Genomic DNA, 24,092 nt, shown 5'->3' on the forward strand with positions numbered 1-24,092 from the left:
CCTTCAACAGAACAATAGATCTAGTTGCCAGCGTTGCCTTCAACAGAAAACAAAGTGTGACAGATGGTCACAAAGTTCCCTGGCAAGAAAATTTCCTCCGAACCCCGTGCAACCTTGCCGAGGCAACTGCTTTTTGCAGCTTTCCCCAAAAGGTTTCTTGGTTTATTTTTGTGTGAGACCCATAACTCGATCAGAGTTTCTAGAAAAGGCTCAATATGTCTCCTATAAATAATGAGAAAGTTTCCCTTCATGTCTTTTTCCACTGTATTATTTTTTTCCCATTTCTCCTTCTTTAACTCCAGGCTAGGAGCAGAGCCAAGTCTGTGTAATTTAGTTTCTAATAACACAGCACCAGTTAATCTATGGCTTAAATTCAAACATTTTATTGTTATGTTTGCCAGAGGTGTTTTTGTTTCAGCACAGAAGCAGAAATATCCCAGTTTTAATAAGCCCTGAGTAAGAGGCAGAGATAATAGTTGTTACAGATGTTGCAACGGGTAATCTGAACTTCCAAGTTTTCCAAATATCACAAAAAAATCAATTTGGTCATTTTATATTTAACATCAAAATTCATATCTATTTTGTAATTTCTATGTGTCAAATATTCTCTATTAAAATATAAAGGTGAAAGAAGAAAGTATTGCACTGTATAGAGGGGATCAACATGATTTTTTTGTTTCTGTTCCTCATTTGTAGTCTGCCATTCATTTCAGGTCACACCCACATCTGTGATGCTGTCTCTGCCTGTCATTCCCGCCTGCTCCTATTTCCTCTCAGCAGAGGTCATCAGCCTATTATTTTTCATTATCTGTCATCATCAAAGAGGATGGAACCGCCTGCAGTATTTGGGAGCAGTGCAGCTCTCCAGCACAGGAAGAGTGATCGATGTGCTCCTCTGCCTCCTGATGAAATAGACTACCTTTGTTCTTGCCTGGAGCTCGACACTTGTCCTGTTAAATCATCTTCCACCCTCTGTCTCTGTTACCATTAGACCGTGGTTTTCTCAAACCATGAATCAGACCCCAGTAGGGTCTCATACCTACCTGTGGTGGACAAAACAGACAGTAGTTTGAGATGTCTAACCATATCTCTTTGTAAATTCAATATGTTTTTTTCTAAGTCTTGTATTTGTTTATTAATCATAGCTATACGAAGAATTGCATATTGCTACTAACTTAAAATGTTTCTGTCAACAGTGGCGAGTGACCTTTTAGTGCTTTATTGGTACTTTGAATCCATTTTGTATGCATCACTATAAAATCACTTAATAGCCTATTCCTGTGACATTTGCAGTTCATCCAAGAAATGATTAAATGTATATGCTCATTTGTGTTCTTGGCCGACAGCAGTGGAAGCTTCAAACTTCAACGTGTTGTGCATTCTGAGATGCTTTTCTGCTCACAACAAAGAAACAGTGGTTATCCCTCAATGGATGTTTTGGGGTTTTTTTTCGGTTTTTAACACCATTGTGAGTAAACTCGAAGGACTGTTGTGCATTAAAACCTCAGGCGATCAGCAGGTTCAGAAATATTTTTTCCCCTTACTAGTGTTTGATGTGAAGATCCTGACCTGTATCTGCATGATTGTATGCACTGCTGCCACCTGATTGGATAATTGCATGGTGTACAGGTGCTCCTAATGTAGAGCTCAATGAGTGTACATTCATACATTAGCCCTGCTGGTAAATTAATGCAATCGGTGACTGTTATGTAATACCACTATTCATCTATAGGATGCGCCACATTTTCTGCAAAAGGCAATTTGTAAGTGTCCCTACCGGCTTCCCGTCGTCTACGTATCATCCCGGAAGATTTACCTTTATCCTGACACGTAGCAGCCGCAACCAAGTTGGCAGTGTTCTGGGTAGATTTGTCAAACATCACAGGTAAGTTTCAGCGTTTATAGCTCAAGAATAATGATTTTTTAAGAAAGGGCTGAATGGAGTATTAAAGCTACCGCTGATATTATGGGCGAAATATGCAAGCCAGGTCTCCACAACAGGTATATAGCTAGCATTAGCTGACCAACTAGCTGCAGAGTTAACGGTACGTTAGCCACCCAAAGATTAGCCTTTTAAATGTATTTTTTGACAAGATTGGTTATCTTTCTGGTAACTGCGACTGTCGAGTCATTTGATAATTAGTGCAGTTTCTAATTATTGGCCACAAATATACAAATTTGTCTCGGTGTTGTGTGTGGAGCTTTATACGTTAGCCACGTTAGCTCACAGTTGTGTTTAAATCACACGGAGGTAACGTTATCCCAATGACAGTAGCTTTGTACTGCTTTGTAGTGAGTAATAACGCTTTCATCAACTTTAACTTTATGAATATGGACGTTGACTTGGAGTATAGGAGACAACAACAATTCCTGTCACGTAGCATTGGCTACCGTTACTTAAACTAAGAATTTGGTCCCAGCCCATGAGTTTACGGGTTGTAACCTGGTAATATTTCATGACTGATTTGTAATTTATGACGTGATTTCACTCGATAGGACGATGTCAAGGCTCCTCATGCTGGTTTCAGGCTTTAAGGTGTTTAATCCCCAAAGAAATGATCCTAAAAAACGGAAAACTATTAAGTAGTAATTATTGCCTGTGCATATGTTTGGGCCCCCTTACAAGCCAATTGTTAAGCTTGGGGGTGGAAATATTCTACTTTGGGGTTATGTGGCACAGGAAACATTGCATGGAGGGAAGAATGGATTCCACTAAATATCAGCAAATACTGGATGTAAATGACAATACAATACAATACAATAAAGCCAGGTAACATGATCATCACTGTAACAGGAAAGGAACAAGGTTGGCTGAGAGTGTACAATGTGTAGTATAAGGGTATTGTTTGTATACAGTATATAGGGATATTAAGATAAATGCCTCATTGCAGACAAAAAAGTTATACTTCTATTTCTGTCCCTGTGTTTCTGCCAGAGTGAGAGATGTCGGGGTTTGACAACTTCAACACAGACTTTTACCAGTCAAGCTACAGTGTAGATGACCAAAGCCAGGCTGGCTATGGCTACAGCAACACTGAAAACCCATACAACAAGTAAGTGGAAAAAAAATCCCTCCTTACCTGGTTCTCCCTTAACTGTTGACACCTTCAAGCGCAGCATTGTTACTCATTTATGCGCTGTTTCAGCTTCTGAGGACTAATCTTTTCTTACCTGTTTTAACTCTTCATTTAACATCTTGTAAGTGTTAACATATTTTTTGTGCCCCATTGAAAATCATCCTTGAGAAGCAACTTGCAATTATTAAGTAGAACTGGGCAGTCTTCTAGTCAAAGATTCCCTTTAAGTATTATTATTATTATTATTATTATTATTATTATTATTATTATTATGTGTTTTCCAGGCCATACGGTCAATATGACTACTCCCAGCCCATGGCCTACTCTTCCCCAGGGGTGATGCAGCCTCAGCAGCCATACACAGGACAAATCTTCCAGCCCACACAGACCTACACCCCATCCCCATCACAATCCATGTATAGTAGCAGCTTTGATGATGAGCCACCACTGCTAGAAGGTAAGTGAGCCACAACCTGGAAGCTACCACCTCTACATTGTTCTTTGACTCTTACACAATTCCTCTGATTTTTCTCATATTTGTGGTTGTTAACTGTGCTAAATATAACTGTTCTAAATATAGTGATTTGTTGTTATTCTGTTAGTTTATTGCTATTGCTATTTTTATAACTTATAAAACTTTTATGTGAGATCAGGCCACAGCTTCTCAAAAGTGAGGATTTGCTTTATGTGCTGTGTTTCATATTACTCCAAACTGAAGAGGATAAATAATCAGTTGGATGAAGGTAATCATTAGCTGCACTGTTTACCAGCTACCAGTTACTTTTGCAAAGGCACCACTATATGACTAAAATATAAAAATAAAGTGTTCCTGTTGATATCGGTCTGTAGTCACCTCAAGGACGTGAGTTCTGGTCTAAAGATGTGAAATGAAAATTTCATTCATCTGTTGCAGTGTCTAGCAGAGTCAGAGAATTTCTTGGCTGCAAGAAACTTTTGATAGAATAGGAAGGACTAATGAATAAAAGCAAGGCTATCTGCCAAAGTCACTGCAAAATTGGCAGACCTTAGTTTTCCAAAATTTTCCATTTTTTCCCTGTAATTACACACGAGAAAGCTTTTCATTGGCATAAACGCTGTGAAGTTACAAACAAACCAGCAGCATACTAATTTAAAATTGAATTGTTTGATATATGTTTTCCACTTTGTGTTTGACCTGTTGCAGTATAGTAAGACACAAAATGCTGGAAAATAAGCCATTTTACTGTTTTTAAATTAACACTGTTATCAGTTCATACAGATTTGTTTTCTGTTTAGTGCTTTCTTCTGTAATTAATTCTATTCACAGTAATAATAATAATAATTATACATTTTATTTATAGAGCAATTTCCAATCTTCTCAGTCACTTTATACAGCAAGTTAATAAAAGATCCTAGAAAGCTAGAGCTATTTATATGGCCCCAATGACTGGAACGTGCTCTTCCAAAGTTCATACATACCTTATGTTGGGAGCTCACATATTATCAGATGCTGACTGCCATGGTAATGAAAAAAGCTCTCCGGTGTGAACTGCACCAGCAGCAATATTTGACACTCCTGATCCTCCTCACCCTTTGGATTCAGTCATTGGCATCTTAACATATCTCGACTTTTTTGTCTGCCGATCAACCTGTGTCTAATCAGTCTGCAGTGGTAAAGAACTACCAACTTCTTAAATGTGTTTTACATTAGAGACATTAAAGTATAGTGTAACAACCTATAATACATAAAATGAAATAGCTGACACATCTAACAGAGGGCTCCACCAGCACCACCTGACACGCTGCTCCATCTGGTCACAACTGCTGTGAAGTCATGTTTTGGCAAACGGACAGCTAACAAGGTGGAAAAACATAAAGAACGTGATGTTGATCGGATGCATTTCTATTAAACTAGATTCTCTATCAGTTAGAACCAGCTGGGAGCACTTTGGCCATGGCCCTTGCTGTGCCTTGTCCATTCCTGTGCTTATGAATACATGTGTGGCGCCACACAGCTATGTCTCAATGACAGATTTACAGTTGAGCTGCAGTAAATGAAACACCTAAAATCTAATTCTCACTCTAAAATAAATGTAAGCTGTAGAGCTGAAGTCATGTCAAGGCTGTTCTGAGAAAAAAAGCTCTAACTGAAAAATCTGAGTTTTGTCCAAAGGTTTCTTTGTCATCGTGAGGGCCTCGTGTTCATGTAGCAGACTAGTAGCAAATACTGCACGTAATTGTATCTCTGAGCTTTTTCAATACAACTCTTTGTGCACTTATTTTATGAGATTCTTTCTTACTATGTTTTATTATAGTTCTAGTATCCAACATAACTAAAGTGTGTTTTCTTGTTTCTCTGCTTTCTCTTAGAATTAGGAATCAACTTTGACCACATCTGGCAGAAGACTCTGACCGTGCTCCATCCGATGAAAGCAGCAGACGGCAGCATCATGAATGAGACAGACCTGGCTGGCCCTATGGTCTTCTGTTTGGCCTTCGGCGCAACACTCCTCCTGGTAAATCATTTAGTTAACACTGCTGAATAATGCCTCTTAAAAACTTGAATTGATCCTTCTACAGCTTTTGGTAAAAACACACATACAGTATACTGTATCTCTACACCAACCTGTACATCTGTCATGTAGGTGTGTCCACATCCATATCTGACTGTGTGGATGTTTTTTTTTTTAATTTCCATTCACAGTCAGGTAAGATCCAGTTTGGCTATGTATATGGTATCAGTGCAATTGGATGCCTTGGGATGTACTGCCTTCTCAACCTTATGAGTATGACGGGTGTCTCCTTCGGCTGTGTGGCCAGCGTGCTGGGATACTGCCTCCTCCCCATGATCCTCCTCTCCAGCTTTGGAGTCGTCTTCTCTTTACAGTGAGTACACAATAACAGTAAAGGTGTTTATATAACCGGTAAATGAAGCAAATGCTTTTCTTTGTATATAGACCATCCTACTAGACACTGTCTAGTAGTATAAACTTCCCAGACAGGATTTTATTGTATTAGTATAGTGCAACCTCTGTTAATAACACTGGCTAAACTGTGATATTTTTCCATCTTGATTAATGTGTAGGGCAGTGTAACCTTTGGTGTATGTTTGATAGTTGTACATTCAATAAAACTGAATAAATGCTGCTTTCATACAGGTAATTGTTAAAATGATGAAAGCTAACCTCCTTCTTCCTTTTTTGTTCTCCCAAGGGGCATGATGGGAATTATACTAACAGCAGCAATCATTGGCTGGTGCAGCTTCTCAGCCTCAAAGATCTTCATCTCAGCGTTGGCCATGGATGGGCAGCAGCTGTTGGTTGCTTACCCCTGCGCTCTCCTATATGGGGTCTTTGCACTCATCTCCGTCTTCTAAAAAAAATCATTGAGTAACAGTTTAAAATACTGCTCTCCAATTTCTGTAATATCAGTCTAATTAGTGTCAGTGTAATAAGTGTAATTATTGGCTATTTACACTGTTATTACAGAAAAATTGGAGCTGCTGTCTTAAATGGCACCAAGGTTTTTTTTTTCTTTTTTTTTTTCTTTTGAGCCTCCACTCTCACAACGTTCCGACTTGACCGTCTGCAGGTTGGATTGAATAGTCTCACTCATGTCTACTCCCCCCCTTGCTCCCTTCATGCGTCTTAAAGGAGATAGCTGTCAAATAAACCTGGTGACAAACAACTCTCCTGTGGACAGCGTTGGGCCTTAAACAGCCTAGTACAGTCCTATGATTTTAAGAAAATGAAGGGGAAGGAAGTGAGCAAGTAGTTCACACAATGGAAACCCAAGGAGACACTTCAATTTGGACAAAGATGGGAAAAGGTTCTCAGTTTCCAAGACGGACCGATAACCAACGCTCAGCAAACCCTGCAGGTTCATTTGGAGCCAGTGGAAACGTCTCAAATCAAGATTTTTGCAAAAAGCTGTTGTGAGCCATATCTGGCAAGCATCCATAGATTCTACAACTGCTAGACTAAGGGGGACACCCACTTTCATTCTGCGCAAGACTACAGAAGCTCATTCTACACCTCCACCCAGAAAAGGGTGGAATAAAAAAAACGGGTGTCTCCTCCTCCATATTTTTTCTTTTCTCCAGGACTGAGGAGCCATGAACCCATCATCTGCTCATCACAGAAGTGATCTGATCTTTGATGTAGAATCAGCAGCTCTCCTATATCTTCTCATTATTTTATTATATTCTCTTGAGATTCATTCAAGTTTTGATGCCTTTCAAGAAGACAGAAGTACAGATTGCACATGAACGTTGTTCTAATTTTCAAAACCAAACACATTTTGATTAGATATTGAGAATGAATAGTTTGAGAGATACTGTATGTGTCTGGTTACAGACATATAGGATGTTGCTATAGTTTGCATCCCTTGCATTTCTTAAATCTTTATTTTAGAGTCAGCTCACTTTGTATGCTTTGATGTGTCATCTGTTGTTCATGTCTTCTCATGCACATTAAAGTTGTTTGAAGGTTATCTGCCTTTTGATATTCAAGAGTACATTGTATGGTGAAGCAGATAATTGTAAGAAGTGGCATGGCCTCTGTTCAAGAGAGACTGAAACAGAGATTTTATTTGGCCCGTTGACCTTTAGTGTTTGTTGTGTGGCAGAAGAAAGGCTAGCGTGCACTGGAAGAAGTGGGTGTTTGATACATAATGACAGTGTTCAGCAGCCAGGGGAGATGCTATCACAGGTGGTTTAGAGATCAAAGGAAATAATCTGCACACTGATCTACATCAGTGTCATTTTTTATTACTTTTTAGATATGGAAGACCTTCAGGTTTAAAACAAGGTTTGTAATTGCATGAGAAGTGAGTGCAGCAGGACGTGTTTGCACCTCCAGCTCTAAAGCTTGGGCAGGTGAGGGCAGTGTTAACCTCACATCGCCCCTCCAGCCTCACTGTGTACAGAGTTTACCAGTCATCAGCTGCAGGTACTCTTGAAGGCTCTCTGTCTCCCTCATGTGCTCACGACCGGTTGATCACTGCAATTGGCTACTGCCATTAAATACTTCTGCTGAACATTTATTTTCATCAACTACAGAATAGTCAGTGTCATGTGCATGTACATGTTCCTCAGTCAAAACATCACCGTCTTTACATCCTGGCACATAATACAGGAGCTAAACATTCATAAAAATACAGCAACTTGACAACAAATGTATTGTAGGATGCTTCTCTAATGGTGTAATTGTGATACACAACATTATCTTATTACACTCAACCGTTGCCTTTTAACCATAGCACCAGAGGATGAGCTTTCACTGATATTACCAAAAAACAGCAGCCTTTTGCTTGAAAATATTTTTGGAGGATTGTCTAATTGTGTCATGTTGATGAAACTACAGGCCACCAAGGTCAGTTGTGTTTGGCAGAATAAAAACCACAACTCTTGACTGTTCTTAAACTGGTCAGCCTACGCTAGAAAGACATAGATTGACTTTATTATTCTTAAGCAAAGCTTTAAAATACAAGAACTCACATAATCTAAGGAGAAGGTTGACAAGAAGGGATGTTTATTTTTATGGTTAGAACACCAGCCTCTATTTTCCCTCTGGGTTTTCTTTGCACTAACATACACAAAACACATACACAGGGGGGGCTCCTTAAATGGATGATAACCCACTTAGGAGGGATGAATAATTCAGAAATTAAAATGGAGTGCTTTTTCTATTTCAACAAACTCAACATCAAGGAGGAACTTTGCATTTCAAGCAAACCTAGCAGGAGCAGTGTGCTCTCACAGAGCTGTCTTCTGAATGTAGCTATAATCGTTTTTGTATATACATTTAAAAAGAAAGTAAAATCAACTGGTATTTTAGTGTCAGGTTCTTTTTATGCATGAAAGTGTCCAGTGTTGCACTCTCACAGGGATGTAAGCATTGCCTAAGTAAGTGTCATAAATTGCTTTTTCAACTCATTCCATGAGTGCGCGCTGTGGTGAGTATCTCGAGTGCTTCCAATTATTCTGTCATTCTGCGTCGTCTCAGCCCAGGGGATCTCTGAAACAGTTGATATTCTGGATATATATAAGTCAGCAGGATATTGACATTCATGCCACCATTTGTGTGTGTACAGTATCTGCTTCCAGCCAGTTTGCATAGCGTGTGGGGTTTTGATATCTTGCATCTGAAATTATTCAGGAGCATCTCATATTTTCCCTCTTGAGCCTAGAGAAGGAATTCATTCCAAAATACCATGTTTTTCCTTTCAATGATTCAGTCCTCATCACTATCTGACAGTCACATATTTTCAGTCTGTGCTGATGTGAGGAAAAGCTTATAATTTTGAAAATGCATTTATCATCATGTGTAGGGAAGGAAAACTGCCATTTCCAAATTAATTTAAAAATCGGGTCAAACTTTTCTCCACTTTTTCCAGAAACGTATCATCAGCTGATGAGGTTTAGAATAACAAAAGCTTGCATTTTCAATAAATCAGGTTAAAAAGCATTTTAGTTACATTCTATTATTTATGTTTGATTGACATGTGATTGCTTCTCAAATAATAAAATATATAGACGCAGTAAACTGGTTTGACAGACAACAGTTACGTGATCCATGCAAATGCAGGTTGTACTGAGAGACATTAAAATGAACATGCTGGTGATGGTCAATGTTCACTATGACGCAGGCAATCAAACAAACAGCAAGTCTCTCCTTGTGTTCCCATCTTAGATATAGCTATACCCATAGAAACATTTTCTATAGTATAAACTACAATAACTGGTTAGTTGATTAAAACCCTTTTTAAGATAGCATACAGTCGTTTTCAGCCAAATTCATGATGCATTCTAATTTTGATGCACTGATTAGGCCTATGCACATATATACAGAAGTGTAGGAGTACATCGGGGGGATACCTTAATAAGAAAAATAAATATGATTAGTAAATCTTGTTGTAAATTTTGGTTACCTGCTTTGACACATATTGCTCTATTTTATTCATTCATGGGATCAATATGGGTTCAGAATTTGCTGAATATGCTGCTGGAAGCCGAGCTTTAGCATCGGCAGAAACTTCTTACCCACAATGTTTTCACAACATTATCACTAAATCGTGGTAAAGATGGATCCAATAATAGAAGCTTGAAGCCAGAATTGAAATTAAACTAGTTGACTGTTTGGGATTTTTATTCCTTTTCCCATGTGGAGTATTTACTGTGCTGAACGTTCTGAATTTTTTTTTTTGATGGGAGCCAGATGGCTGCTGAAACGACCGAAACGGCACCAATGCAAGAGAAGAGCTGTCTTCCTGTTTGTCATCGTCTCCTGAAAAATTTACACCCAGGTGCCTCCAGAGGACAGTGTTGAGTTACATATCGTCCGTCCTCTCAGGCTGACTAAACGGTGTGTTTTCGCTGTGGTCATTGGCTGCAATCTGACATTTCCCCTGGAGCAATGACTACATCGCTTTTTCTTTTTTTAAACTTCCTTACAGTCATTATCAGAAAATTTATGGCTGACTCAACATGTGTGAGTCACTTCAGCCTCACCCATTACTCAGTATTCAGACTGTTTTATTGCTTGTTTGTTTACACATATGTTTGCATGGCTCTTTGTTTTGTTGCTAGTTTATGGGCATAACGCAGTGTAACATGCCATTTGGTGGACACTTTTAATTAATTGCCTCAGGTATACTGAATACACATAATGTTCTTTTAACATGGGTGGGCCCTGAGAAATCACATCATACTCTAATTTTGTCCATGTCAACACCTATTACACAAGACAAAACCATTACTGTTGCTAAACTGATACTGCTACTACAGTTCCTCTTGTCTACTCCTACTCATAGGATTGAAAATGCAACTGATCATCAGAGTCCTCACCAGAAATAGCTGACTAGTTGACTGGTCTGCTTGTGAATAGGAGCCGCCATACCATTATGTTATCTAATGGAGGATAATCTCACCTCCATCTGGCCGGCTTGAGCCTCAGTCTGTTCAGCTGTCTACACACCGACTGGTGGGTAGCAGCTAATGATGACATCGTCTCCTGCTCTGCCAGAAAGAAATACACGGGTCAAGACAAGCTGTAGGGATGAAGGCAGAGAGGGAAACAGACACTTAACCTACATTTTTAGATATAAAACAGCATAAAATGGAATTTGCACAATAACTATTATATATATTCTCTAATGAATCATGAATCTGGCATAAACATCGAGAAGAGAGAAATGCGGGAGAGACCAGGAACAGCTGTCAGACTGATTGTTATAATGGTAATAATAATAGTGCCACTATTAATATTAGCAGCAAAGATGGCAGTACCAATTAATAATAATAATAACTAATAATCATCATCATCATGTGATATAAATGCAGAGAGAGAGAGAGAGAGAGAGAAGAGAAAGAGAGAAGTGCTCAGTGCATCATGGGTGTTCCCCCAGCAGCCTCAGCCTGTGGCAGCATAAGTAAGGCATGGGCTCACCTGAGCCTTTGAGGGCTTTGCATGTAAGGAGAAGGATTTTGAATTCTATTCTGGATTTTACAGGGAGCCCGTGCAGAGAAACTAGCATGGAAGAAATATAATCTCTTTTTCTAGTTCCTGTCAGTAGCTACTTGTGCAGCAGCATTTTGAATCAACTTTTTTGGGACATCCTGATTGTGAGGAATTACAGCAGTCCAATCTAGAGGCAACAAATACATGGACTAGTTTCTCAGCATCCTTTTGGGATAGGATGTCTCTGATTTTCACAATACTGCACAGGTGGAAGAAGGCTGTCCCAGAGACTATGTATGAGTTAGAGGACATGTCATAGTTAAAAATGACCCCAATGTTCTTTCAGTAAAACTGGAGAAAAATCCATGACTAACTTTTGTGTGCATGGAAGAACATGATCAAACTGGAATCTATCTGAAAAAATATGATTTTAACCAGGCTATTGCAGCTCCTTGAATACCAATGACACCTTCCAGCCTCTGCAATGAAATCATGTGACTGATGGTTTCAAATACCACATTAAAATCTAGCAGGACAAGTGTAGAGCTGTAACTTTCACCAGTGCTGTTTCTCTAAATTGATGGACTCTAAATCCTGACTGAAAATCTTCAAACATAAACCTACTGAGATTAAAGGAATACATGGCTCAATAGAGCTATGACTTTGTCAGCCTGGTTACAGCAGTGAAAAGAAACCTGGAATGGTTCTTATTTTCTTGTACTAATGATGAATAATAGGAGTTTTTCATATTACAAAGGGCTATTTTTTTTATCTGTTCCTAGGCTAGGCAAATTATTCAAGATTAGTTGAACACCATATCATTTCCAGCCACGGAGCTAGCCCAGCATTATCAGATAGACACCTACTGTAATGGATTTTTCCCCAAATGCTAATCCGTTATTGTGAACTCAAACATTACTAAAAAAAAAGTCAGACAAATGAGGCTTTATTACTCAGACTGCCCTCTGCTTAGTGTGTGAAGAGCTGGTTTTTGCATTTTCCAGTCTGGGTATGAAAGGAAAAGAATAAGGCTTTCAGATGAGTTATAGCTAAGTTTAGGTTTATGGTTGATTAATAAGCTGGAGTGGAAAATCGCTGCAACCTCTCTCCCTTGGTCTGTGCTTTGAGGACTGAAAATCAACATGAGTAGTGGGCGTTGATTCCTTTAGAATAACATATTCCTCTTGCTGCAGCCAAGTTTCAGTAATTCAGAATAAATAAATATGATGATCAGTCATCAATTCATTGACTAATGGGGATTTAGTTAAGAGCCAATTACCAGAGTTTGATCAACCGGTGAATGGGGGAAAATTTATTACAGATGTGAAATGGTTGGTGGTGAACGGGGGACTTCCTAGGAACTGGCATCCGGCCGGCCTGGCTTCCCGGCGGGACCTGCAGGGGGACAGCTGATAGCAGCTACACTTGATGTTCCCGCACTGGCTACTGAGGTCTGGCTACCTGCCGCAGCTAAAGAGGTATTTATCATGGTGTGGAGCCGCGCCCCTGTAGCAGTAAATAAACTACATTAAACAAAGATACCATTCTCGTTAAATGAGGCAAGGGAATAACTAAATATCTGACCCACCGAGCAGGACAGGGATGGAGAAGCAGCGAAAGAAATAGCAGCCATTGCTAACTGCTAACTAGCACAACTGAACAACACATTAACAAACAGGAAGCTTGTGAAAACTGTCCCAAAAAGGTGACTGGGTGAAATAAGCGTGTGTTTAAATACACAGTGCTCAATCCGCTGATGTACATCGTGATTTAAACGATATAAAACAGGGCTACTGCTATCGTCCATGCTACCGCCACTGATTGTCGGTGACCGGAAGTGATACAACGCACTTCCTGCAACGTCAGACGTTAGGAGGATCACTGCTACATAGAGCAGAGCTTATCCATCTATCCATCCAATTTAATAATTTAGACAGACAGTATTCTATTAGGTCCCTAGAGCTGCAAAAATCCCATATCAGATATCAGCCATATCAGCATAAGTGTTTTGAATTGTATCATATAAATGCAGATAAAAATAGAGGTGAAACCAAAAACACTGAAACCTACATTTAGCAATATGTGTCACAATTAATCAAACTATATGTAACCATACAGTCTATGTGTGTAACATGAAAGGTGATGTTAGTATTGACAAACCCACTAAGAATTATCACCAGTACTGAGTTTTTACTCTCATTTAGCTCATTGTTTTGGTTAGAAAAACAGAGATGCTGTGGGTGTCTGTCATCCACCGTGCTACTTTTAGAAAATAACGTTTTGGGAGATTAATATGTCATGTCAAGTAAATTTCCATTTATCTATTCTTAATCACAGATTTTAAGATATATAACAAGAGTAAAAATTCTTTCTGCGTGAAAAACCAGCCACACAGGAAATTATGTATTTTGTGTTTACCAGCGACAGCACTTTGTTTAGAATAAACAGAAGAACAGGTGGTTGGTTAGTATGAGCAGAGACAATCTCTACATTCATCACTCGAAATAAAAAAGGAAAACAGAGTATTGACTGTTTTGCTGTGTAATTTTGGAGAATTAATGGACTGACTCATTAAAGCTCGTGTACAATGTAGAATATTTGTGACTTTGGTAAATCCTAGTGGTAGTATAAAAAAACACAATGTCCAAATACTCATCCAAAAAAAAGGGGCTTTTACATGAAAAAAAAAATGTAGGAGTAAAATATACATATACATATACATAAAATTGCCTGGTCGGACAGCATCTACTCTATCCTTTAAAAGTTACTGTGATGTGTCTTAATTATTTTCTAAAAGATGAGCAGGTGCTTCTGTTTTTAAATGACAGACAGCCGCAGATGTTGCTGGGTTGGGTAACAGATGTGGCCTGTGTTTGAGTGGAGATGAGCTCCAAAAAATCTTAACAGCAACAAGGCTGATTAGGGTGTTATCATCAGTGAGGGAGCAGACAAGCGACAGGTGGAAATGTAACAATTGGTATTCAGCAACGCAGTGCCGCCTTTTAATGCATCTGCAAAGCCAACAGCACATGAATATTCACTGAGCAACTGTTAGCACAGCACTGAGTGTGATTTGCTCCTGCACTTCATTAGGCTAATTGTCCCCTCTCATGGCACCGCGGACTCTTCTAACAGTTGATTCAGAACTCAATGAACTAACGCAAACACTGCAAGGGACGATCAGCAGAGTCCAGCTGAGGGGAAATGATGGGTGTGTGTGTGTGTGTGTGTGTGTGTGTGTGTGTGTGTGTGTGTGTGTGTGTGTGTGTGTGTGTGTGTGTGTGTGTGTATGAATGCATGTGAGTGGGTGTGAATTTAATGCGTGTGCATGCAAAGCTGTATATGCACTTCTATGTACATATAGTATATTTGTGTGTTTCTGATTGGAATGCATACAGGAGATAATCATTCTCAGCTCAGCAGATCGTTTAAAGGATGTTGATCTAATTGCAGTCTGCAAAAAGAAATATAACATGTTAGGAAACATAATTACACGCATGGACACAAAAATGCACAAATGACATCTGTAGATTAACCTATCACTCTTCACAAAAAAAGTCAGACCAGAAATTGGATATTGCCTGCAGCCTGTTTTCACAGCAAACTGTGTGGCATGTCAGTGCAGGAAAAACAGAGGCATAACGAATAATTTTATTAATGGCTGCGTTCAATTCCTCAAGTCAGGAATAGGGAAAAAAAACCCCAACTATATCTACACCCGTAGCTGTTTTAGTTTTAGTTTTCTTTGAAGTACAGTGTGTAAACCCGTTGAAGGCTTTACTTGGGATTAATAAGGAAAGACTTTGTAGAACTGGTAAGTTTGTGCAGCTATTTTCTTTTCTAAGGAAATCTTAAATCTTGACCTAAATTAAAATGCTTTTTTTTTTTTTTTTTTTGCAACTAGGCAAACAAATACTTGGAAAATATCAGCGCACAGGTTTGAAGCCATGAAACAATAATCATGACCAATTCAACCAGACAGATTTTCAGGTGCTCATTCTCCACGCTGTCTGAGTGAGAAATATAAGATGTACGAGAAATTCACTCGGGAGACACCAATCCAATTTTTGAAAGAAAAAGTACTTTCTCTTTCAACTCCCTGTGCTGCTGGGAACCATCTACTCCAGTCTAGAAGAAGAGACACTTCACTCCTTCAGTCGATTCCCTATAGCCAGCATCTCTGCTTCCTCGTCTTGATTTTTCACAAAATGTGTGTTTTTGCTGCATAGTGTGTGTCTGTATGGTTGTGTCTGTGAAAGTACTCTGCTCTCTTACAAAAAGGGCTTTTGAGTGTTGCAAAGGAAAGAATTATGAGTGGATCATGAGATATAAAACCCAAACAGAGAAATAAAGAAAGATAATCTAGATGACCTGATGCTGGATAAATCGAGCAAAGTCTGGTGGATGACAAAGGAACAATGAAAGCACAGTATTATGTAATAATTTGTATAAGCTGCATCATTATGTTATATTTTACCCATAACAATTTTTGCTTTGACATACTGAATGACAATAATCCCTCCGTCATTTGAAACCTTTTGTCAGTCTTCTATAGTTTAACCTCATTAATCTGCTTGAATGCTTTGTAAAAGGATTTTACCGTGCACTGTGGGCAGTAAAAATTGTGTGCAGCTTCAGATTAGAGCAGCTACAAAGACTGGAAACCCATCTGGTCTTGCTAGGGGGGGCGTTCTTATTCAATATGCATGACATAAGCATAATAATTTAGAACATCAGCTTACCACAGCAAGCAGCAACTAACGTCATTCCATATTTGTGCTTTCATTAGTAGAAATGTGACTCATCATTTATTTTCCATCCTTGTGTTTTTCCCTTGAATTTTACTCGGATGTTTACGGTATCTGCACCAGTGGGAGAGAGACGGATACATAAATCTCCTCACAGCCGTGACTTGAAGGAAATCAGTCAGAATGACACCAAAATGTCGTGTTTAAAGGATGACTTGCAGTCCGTGTAGATTAATTTTATTCCATTTTTGGAGAATTTGTATGAAAATTAGTGTTGCAAAGAAAAACACACCTGGCTCTGTATATTTTGTGGACAATAGACTTAAAAAAAAGAGCATTGCTCATCCCCGCTTTAAGTTTATAGGCTGCAAATGTTGGCATTATTCATTCCTTTCTCTCAGTTTTCTTCCAGTACCCAGCGTAATAAAATCTAAATCTACTTAATCATCTTGACTATATCAATGAAAGCTATTCACTGTATTTATAGAGAGGGTGGTGTGTCTCTGTAAAATTATGCAACAACCCAGTGCCATTACAGCTGAATGACCAAAATCTATATACATGCACAGAGAGAAGAATGAACAAAGTGAATAAATAAAAGCTCAACTGACTCACCACTGGTGCATAATCACAGGATCTGCTGGTTACTATGAAATTTTAATGCGTACATGCTAGATATATTTTGAACATTCATCCTAACAAATATGTTTTCATTATCTTATTATTGGAATCTTTTTTCTTTATTATACTCATCGCAGCATTGGTGTATAGGGGTATGATCCTGTTGTCAACACCTTATATAGTAGGGTATAATCCATGATAATGATTTTTTACTCTATGGGTGAAATTACTTTTATCCCCAACGCAATTTCTCTGTAACTCTGGCCATCATACTGTATAGCAGCCAGTTTAATCTACACTGCTCAGTGGGGTAAGGATAACATAATGATTATTTCAAGAGTCATCAGTTCAGTAGTTAAAAGTAGCGCACGCCATGGCAGCGGTAGTTTGAACCACTCTCTCTTCCCTCCAGGATCCTGGAAGTAATTGGCATCATGTCGGAGAGCTGCAGAGAGATGCATGGACCTCATTGCAACTCAAAGGGAAGAGCTCAAGCAGAAAAAAAAAATTCTTGACAGGGCCTTGTATAACCTTGTGGCTTTAATTATTCATGAAATGGCCAGTGACAAATGTAATGCGGGGTTTGACACGCTGGACCAAGGCACAGAGTATGAAACAAAGACGAGCCAGAGAGAGAGAGAAAACAAAAATAAATACAGTCAGCTATTGCTGCGAGGTCCATTTCTAATTAGATAGATAGACATCCCATCAACAGGGAGGAGATACAGGCTTTTATTTAAGGGTGGTTTAAAGGTAGTACATCCTGATATATACAAACCACTGTGTCCTTTCTTTTTTTTTTTAATTCCAGGAAACCACATTGTGAAATGTAAATAGCTACAGTAACAACCTTTGGCCAGCCATTTGTTAGCCATTTGTATTCAGTATGTCAAGGGGCATTAAGCATTCAGATATAGCACGTACTGCACAATGGATGGAGAGTTTCCAGACTGTAGTGGAAGCAGCTCACTGTGACAGGCAGCTGGCATTCACTGGACCATGGGGCATTGAATCAGTTAAGTAGTTTGATCTCATTTTTATGTGCAGTATAAGACATTTGTGACTATGTCTAATGTATACTGTGCAGTATGTATATACTGAACTGGCACACAAAGATCTACTCTCGGTTGTGTGTGTGTGTATGTTTGAATGAAGATACATGAACGCAAGAGCACAAAGCAAATTGCACTGCTTTCGCCCCACAGTGAGTTATTCCCTGCATTCCAATCAACCTACGAGAGACTGTACAAGGTCACTAATTAATGTGGAGAAACAGTGCTGAATAAATACCTGATATTTAGTGAGTAATATAATGTACCAAAATACAAACTAATTATTCTGTTTGTGCTGCAGGTTACATGCTTGTCAGGGTCTTTGCACATGATGTGCTAATGGTGTTTTTTTTTGTTTTGTTTTGTTTTGTTTAGTGACATGCACATCTCATGTTTTTACCTTTTACTAATGATTTTATGAGGACAACATGGTTTAATAATTATATAACCACATAGTCAAGTAACTGTATTTAGTAGCACCAAATCGTGCAGTATCCGACACATATTTCTGCTATCTCATGTACAGATACTCCTGGGAACAGTGCAATGTCAAGTCAGCTGAAATCAAAAAAAGGGCTCACACACGGTAATAATACTCGTACTCAAAAATGTGATTCAACATTTTTATACTTCTATCCTGAAGGTATTTATTGACCTTTTCTAGCTGTCTTAAAAATTGCCTGAAACCAGTAAGCTGTCCACTGCTAAAATTACACATTATGATTTTAACACACCACGAAATTTGTTTCCCCGTAGAACTCAGAGATATAACTACATAGCCTAAATAATGCACATATCTTACTGGTCATTACATTTCCCAATTACACACACACACAAAATGCATTGTGTACAACCTGGTAGGAACATCAGCTTCAGAAAACATTTCCTACCGACATTTTGATTGATTATAAATGAGGAAACAGGCATGAGAGGAGATATACAACAGTTTAGTGTTCAGGCTGTTCTTGATATTTAACACAATGCATAAATGCAATTATGTCAATCATTTGACTGTTTCACTTCCTCATCATTATCCCTGTCTCTCTCATTGCTTTTGTCCTCACAGTGCTGTACAGGCAGTGCCTCTCTGTCTCCAGCCACGCATTCATGATGCACGGCTTAATAGCAAATTAGATCATTGTGCTCTAATTGTTAAGGCACTAATCACTCAGAGCAGAGAGCTGTCATGGTTTTGAGTTTCAGTCTCCTCACTCATTCGGTCCAGTTGTTTGTGCATGTATACATGTTCTAATTTTGCTGTCATTTCAGATCCTGCCACTCCCACCTGCTTGCCTTTCCCGCCAGTAGAATCACCTGACCCGCTCCTCCTCCCCACTCACCTGCTCATCTGTTCCCCAGTCCCTTAATTAGTACCTTAGTATATATATATATATATATATATATATATATATATACAGGTCTGTTTGCACTTGTTCTCTGTCAGATTGTCTTTTTGCCGTTTGCATTAGTTTTCTAACACCCTGTTTTTTGCCCATTTTCATTCTGATCAATGTTTTTGTCTGTGTTTGTTGGATTTTACCTCAGCCCGACCCTTTGTACTTTGTTTGCCTGTTTGGATTTTTGTATCTTTGCTTTTTTCTAAGTAAAGACTCTTTATTTTTACATCTGTCTCCTGACTCACGCTCTTGGTTTCCTTTTCCATGAACCATGAGAGTACAATCTGGCCACCATGAACCCAGGCGACTCGATGAGTAAGTAGCTGTTGGCTCAGATGGACGCTTTTCATTGCCATGAGCATTAACTCACGTCAGTGATGTGAAAGATACAAGATCTCTTCATCGGACATGTCTAGTTCCAAGAGTGGGCTCGGCAGCTCTCTCACACAACCTTAACCACCTCCAGTTCCAGCGGCTACTCCCTCTGCATGCCATGCCCGTTTGTTTGTTTCCCCAAAAATGCTACTCCATAAAACCTGGCGGCTGCTGGGCTTTTTTTTGATTCACTGCTCCTTGGCCTTCAAACTCCATCCATCTACCTTCTCCACTGAAATCTCCAAGGTAGAATACATTATCTCCCTGCTCTCTGGCCCAGCCAAACTGTGGCTTGCTTCCTGCAAGAGTCTCCCTCAGGTAGTGTTTCAGGAGCTCAAGTGATGCTTCACCTCTACCCTCATTCTCACTCTCTTTGATCCCTCCAGGAGGTTTGTAGTGGCCTCTCCCAACCCTAAGCAGAGGATCAGAAGGTGGGATCTCTGGGACATTGGGGTAAGGTCAAACAGTCTCATTCAGATTTTCCTGCTCCTAGTAAATGTGTCCAGATGAGCGCTTCTTTGTCCCAGATCATCTCTGCTCTCAGGTGCTCTAGTGGGGGCACTCTTCTCATCTGGCCTGCCACCCTGATGGCCCTCCTCCATCAGTGGTTCTGGTGGTTCTCAATGGAAGAGGACACACAGGAGCTTGTGGCTGCTTGTCCCATCTGCTCCCAACACAAGTCTTCCCATCAAAGCCCTGCAAGTCTCGTCCACTCCCCACAAGTACCTCATCAACACTTGAAGGTAACACAGTCATTCTGTCTGTTGATGACTGAATACTTGTTGCATTTGATAAACAAGTCTTCAGAAATCCTTTGTGGAGAGAGAGGTTGTGCCTGCGTTCTGCAGCTCTGTTCATCTCATCAGTTGTTGGTCTCAAAGATCTCTTCAAGTAGATTTTCTTGTTCTGCTACAGGCAATCTGGAACAAAAGGTTTGTTCTTTGCTGAGTTGCTGAGGGAAAACTGCTTCACTCCACGGAGCTACTATGAGTGTTGGTGTGTGTTGTCTGGTCTATTATGCATATTATGAATCAATGCCTTCGCTCTGTGTAGTTGGTGCTTGTGTCGGTGTGATTGGCAATAGCTACGGGAAGTAAGTGCCATATAAATAAAGCATATTAGCATAATGCTGTATGTTGGCTAACTGTTGTCTTGCACACAGTCCATTTATACACTGTAATTATTCCGCTGTAATTCTGCCTTCATGGCAAATTAGGATGGCTTTTGGCACACATATGTGTTCAGCCCACACACAGTTCTTACTTACTTATGCCTGACACTCCTCCTGGGAAATAGGCTATCGTCAAGGGACCACAAGAGTTCTCGGTCATTTGACAAACACTACATTACACATAAACGCTGCAGTTAGGCAGTGGATTGAATGTGTTTTTCAGGTATCGAGTTTTTTTATTGTAAATATCAACTCTATACATATTATAGTCTGTTTTCACCTAATGCTTTGAAGACCCTCTCTGTGTTAATATTTGGAATAAGTGCTGCAATATCTTCTCTGTCCACTAAACAGATTAGAAGCACTCAACCTTCCATCTTCGGGGCAAATTGTACACATCCATCATAACAGCTGTGTCCAACCTGGAGTAGGCATGGGTACATTCTCTCTGGCTGCATCTTAATGGCAGATTAAAACACCATGGGTGTAATTGATGCTAATTGACACGTCTAATTACTCCTCCTGGATAAACAAGCTTCTCATTAGTGCAACAATTAGCCAGGTAATGAAACCCTTGTTTTTGGATGACTTCTCAGTGTCATAAATGATAAGAGGGAAGAGGACAGATGAAGATAAAATACAGTTCTTAGGTAACAGGGACATCTCTGAACAAAGGGCGCATGAGGGAAAATGTCTTGACTCTGTAAGGGGGGCTCTTATTTTGAAAAGCGGATTTGTTTTCTTGCATGTTGGGTTCTGTGCAGCCATAGGAGCATTAATCTGTTCGTCTTCAGGAAACTTTCAAATGAACAGACTTTGACAACTTTTTTTCTTTTGATCAGGTGTTAACTGAGGGTTTGTGATTCAACATGACATTTTTTTTTTTGGTTTGTTTGTTTTTATGGTGCAAATATGACCTGACTGCTGGTGATGTGCACTTGCTATGACTCACTGTACCTTTTCAGATAAATCATAGTGTGTGTTCTTCAGTTCTTAGTCATGTTTACAGTACGCTTTGCTTACACTGACTTAAATAAATATCATTCTACAAATTACTCATCATGAATGTTATTTTGTTATTAAGATTGGCATACATTGCAGTACACCCATGGACATGTAGCAATATTTTGGCCAGTGAACATGTAAAAAAAATAATTTCAGCTGATTGGTTTACACAGTTTTGTGCTGCATTTTAGTACCACGTCAGAAAAAAAAGAGAAACCAACCCATTCTAGTGTAGAATAACAGTTTTATAATTTCATATGAATGTACTGTATTTATTTGTCTGTGTTGTTAGCAGAGGCTGACTTCAGTGTTCTCTTGCCCCTTACTGTTCTGCCACTTTGGCAGACATTGATTTCAGTTGGACTCTTCTATCTTAGAGAAGTCTTTAGTGTGCTGAATGATGTGTTTGTCTCTACACTCACAGCTCATCGACATATGCGTTAGGAAGTGGTGACTCACCACAGAGAGGGCACCACAGAGAAACGTGTGACAGACAGGTATGTAATCACAGGCTGGGCTGATCTGCACCTTTCTGGTTATTGTTTTCATGTCCACTTAATGTTTAAAAATTTGAATCATCAAAATCATCCCATTGGCCAGTGAATGCTTAAGATATAGTGCAGTGGCCAGCAGGGGGCGGCACAGTGGTGCAGTGGTTCCATCAGAGCAAGAAAGCTTTGGGTTCGAATCCCGGTTCAGTTGGGGGCCTTTCTGAGTTGGGGGCCTTTCCTTGTGCCTGCACAGGTTTCCTCCAGGTGCTCTGGCTTCCTCCCACAGTCCAAGGACTAGCGGGTTAGGTTTAATTTGCGACTTTAAAATTGCCTGTAGGAGTGAGTGTGAGCATAAACACTTTTGACTCTATGTGTCAGCCATGTGATAGACTGGCAACCTGTCCACGGTGTACCCTGCCCTCACCCAATGTCAGTGGTAGAGCTAAATATAGATGGATGGGTGCATGGATAGTGGCCACCAACGGAAGCAATAAAGTCTCACTCTAGGTTTTTATATTTGAAATTATATTTGTCGCTGTGAAATTCACTTTCTCATAATGCACAGACAGACCCAAACATGTGTTTTCCACATATTTTGAGCTCATAAAAGCTATGATTACATATCCAATGTTTAAAAAAAGATTTACGATAGACTAAAATGTTTATTTTCCATCTAGAGGCTCCTCAAAGATATCCCTAAATACTGTCTACTTTTAGATCATGCATTACTTTGTAAGTAACTGACTCCACTGAATCTATATTAGACTATATACTTCATATATATATGCTACAGTTTTACTGTAACATAGTTTTCACAACTGATTGCAGCTTTAAAACAAAACTGAAGTGAATAATATTCTGAAAAAAAAATGAAATTTGATGTTGGCTCTTCGGGGGGGGGGGGGGGGGGGGGATGTAAACACTGCCTTAAAACTGCATGTGCCTAGTGTTTATCCTTCACAGTGTATTTCTCAGATCTGAGCCATTGTACCTATGTGTGCATCGCCAAGGCAACAGACTGACAGAAAGCTACAGATTTGCAGCTATGATTTAACCACTGCAATCATCTTCATACATGACAACCCGAGGAGAAGGTTTTTCTGTTCTTTTGCAAATCATCTTTTGTGGATATTATTATTGTGGTTGTTGCATCACAGCACTTGTGCCTGATTGTTCAGTGAGCTGGAGGCAGGCGAATTGGATATCACTGAATATATTCATTAACAAGGCGTGCAATCTTGTGACCTCGTCGACATGTCAGTTCCTCCGTAAGCTGAAGAATGCAGCAGGGTTTATCTTTTGGTCCAATGACGCATTCCTGAAAATACGATTTTCAGGAATATAAACACATAAAGGATGCACTAATGAATGAAGTATGAATAAACATATTATTTTTTACCCTTGGGGGCATAAAGGTGTAGAGGCAGCAATGTGTGCATGTTAAGTGAGTCCAAGCTCTATGACTCAAATTCATTCATGTGTGGAGACAAGAAGAAAAATAGAGACACGGTTGGAAAAATAATGGAAAAACTGAATTTCCAGATGAAGCTAAGGTGTCAACACAGAGACACACGCCACACTTCCAGTCATTGAATACAGCTAAAAAATCTGTTGCCATTGATTGTAGCTGTCTGAAAAAAAACAACAAAAAAAACAACCACAATCCAGGGGGCAAATTTGTGCAGCTAAAAAAAAAAAATCTGGATACATAGAACAA

At 39.4% G+C, this 24,092-nt stretch overlaps 1 protein-coding gene across 1 annotated transcript; it reads left to right on the forward strand.

Moving 5' to 3' along the window:
- The first annotated feature begins 1,803 nt into the window (after positions 1-1,803).
- On the forward strand, positions 1,804-7,566 carry yipf5 (Yip1 domain family member 5). Its single transcript, XM_022739025.1, has 6 exons — positions 1,804-1,885; positions 2,936-3,053; positions 3,362-3,534; positions 5,427-5,572; positions 5,761-5,942; positions 6,270-7,566. Exons 2-6 carry the CDS (start codon positions 2,944-2,946, stop codon positions 6,430-6,432), a joined length of 774 nt encoding a protein of 257 aa, XP_022594746.1. The 5' UTR covers positions 1,804-1,885; positions 2,936-2,943; the 3' UTR covers positions 6,433-7,566.
- The last annotated feature ends 16,526 nt before the right edge of the window (positions 7,567-24,092 follow it).

The sequence above is a fragment of the Seriola dumerili genome, unplaced genomic scaffold (genome assembly GCF_002260705.1).
Source record: "Seriola dumerili isolate Sdu_G_001 unplaced genomic scaffold, Sdu_1.0 BDQW01000040.1, whole genome shotgun sequence".
Classification (NCBI taxonomy): Eukaryota; Metazoa; Chordata; class Actinopteri; order Carangiformes; family Carangidae; genus Seriola; species Seriola dumerili.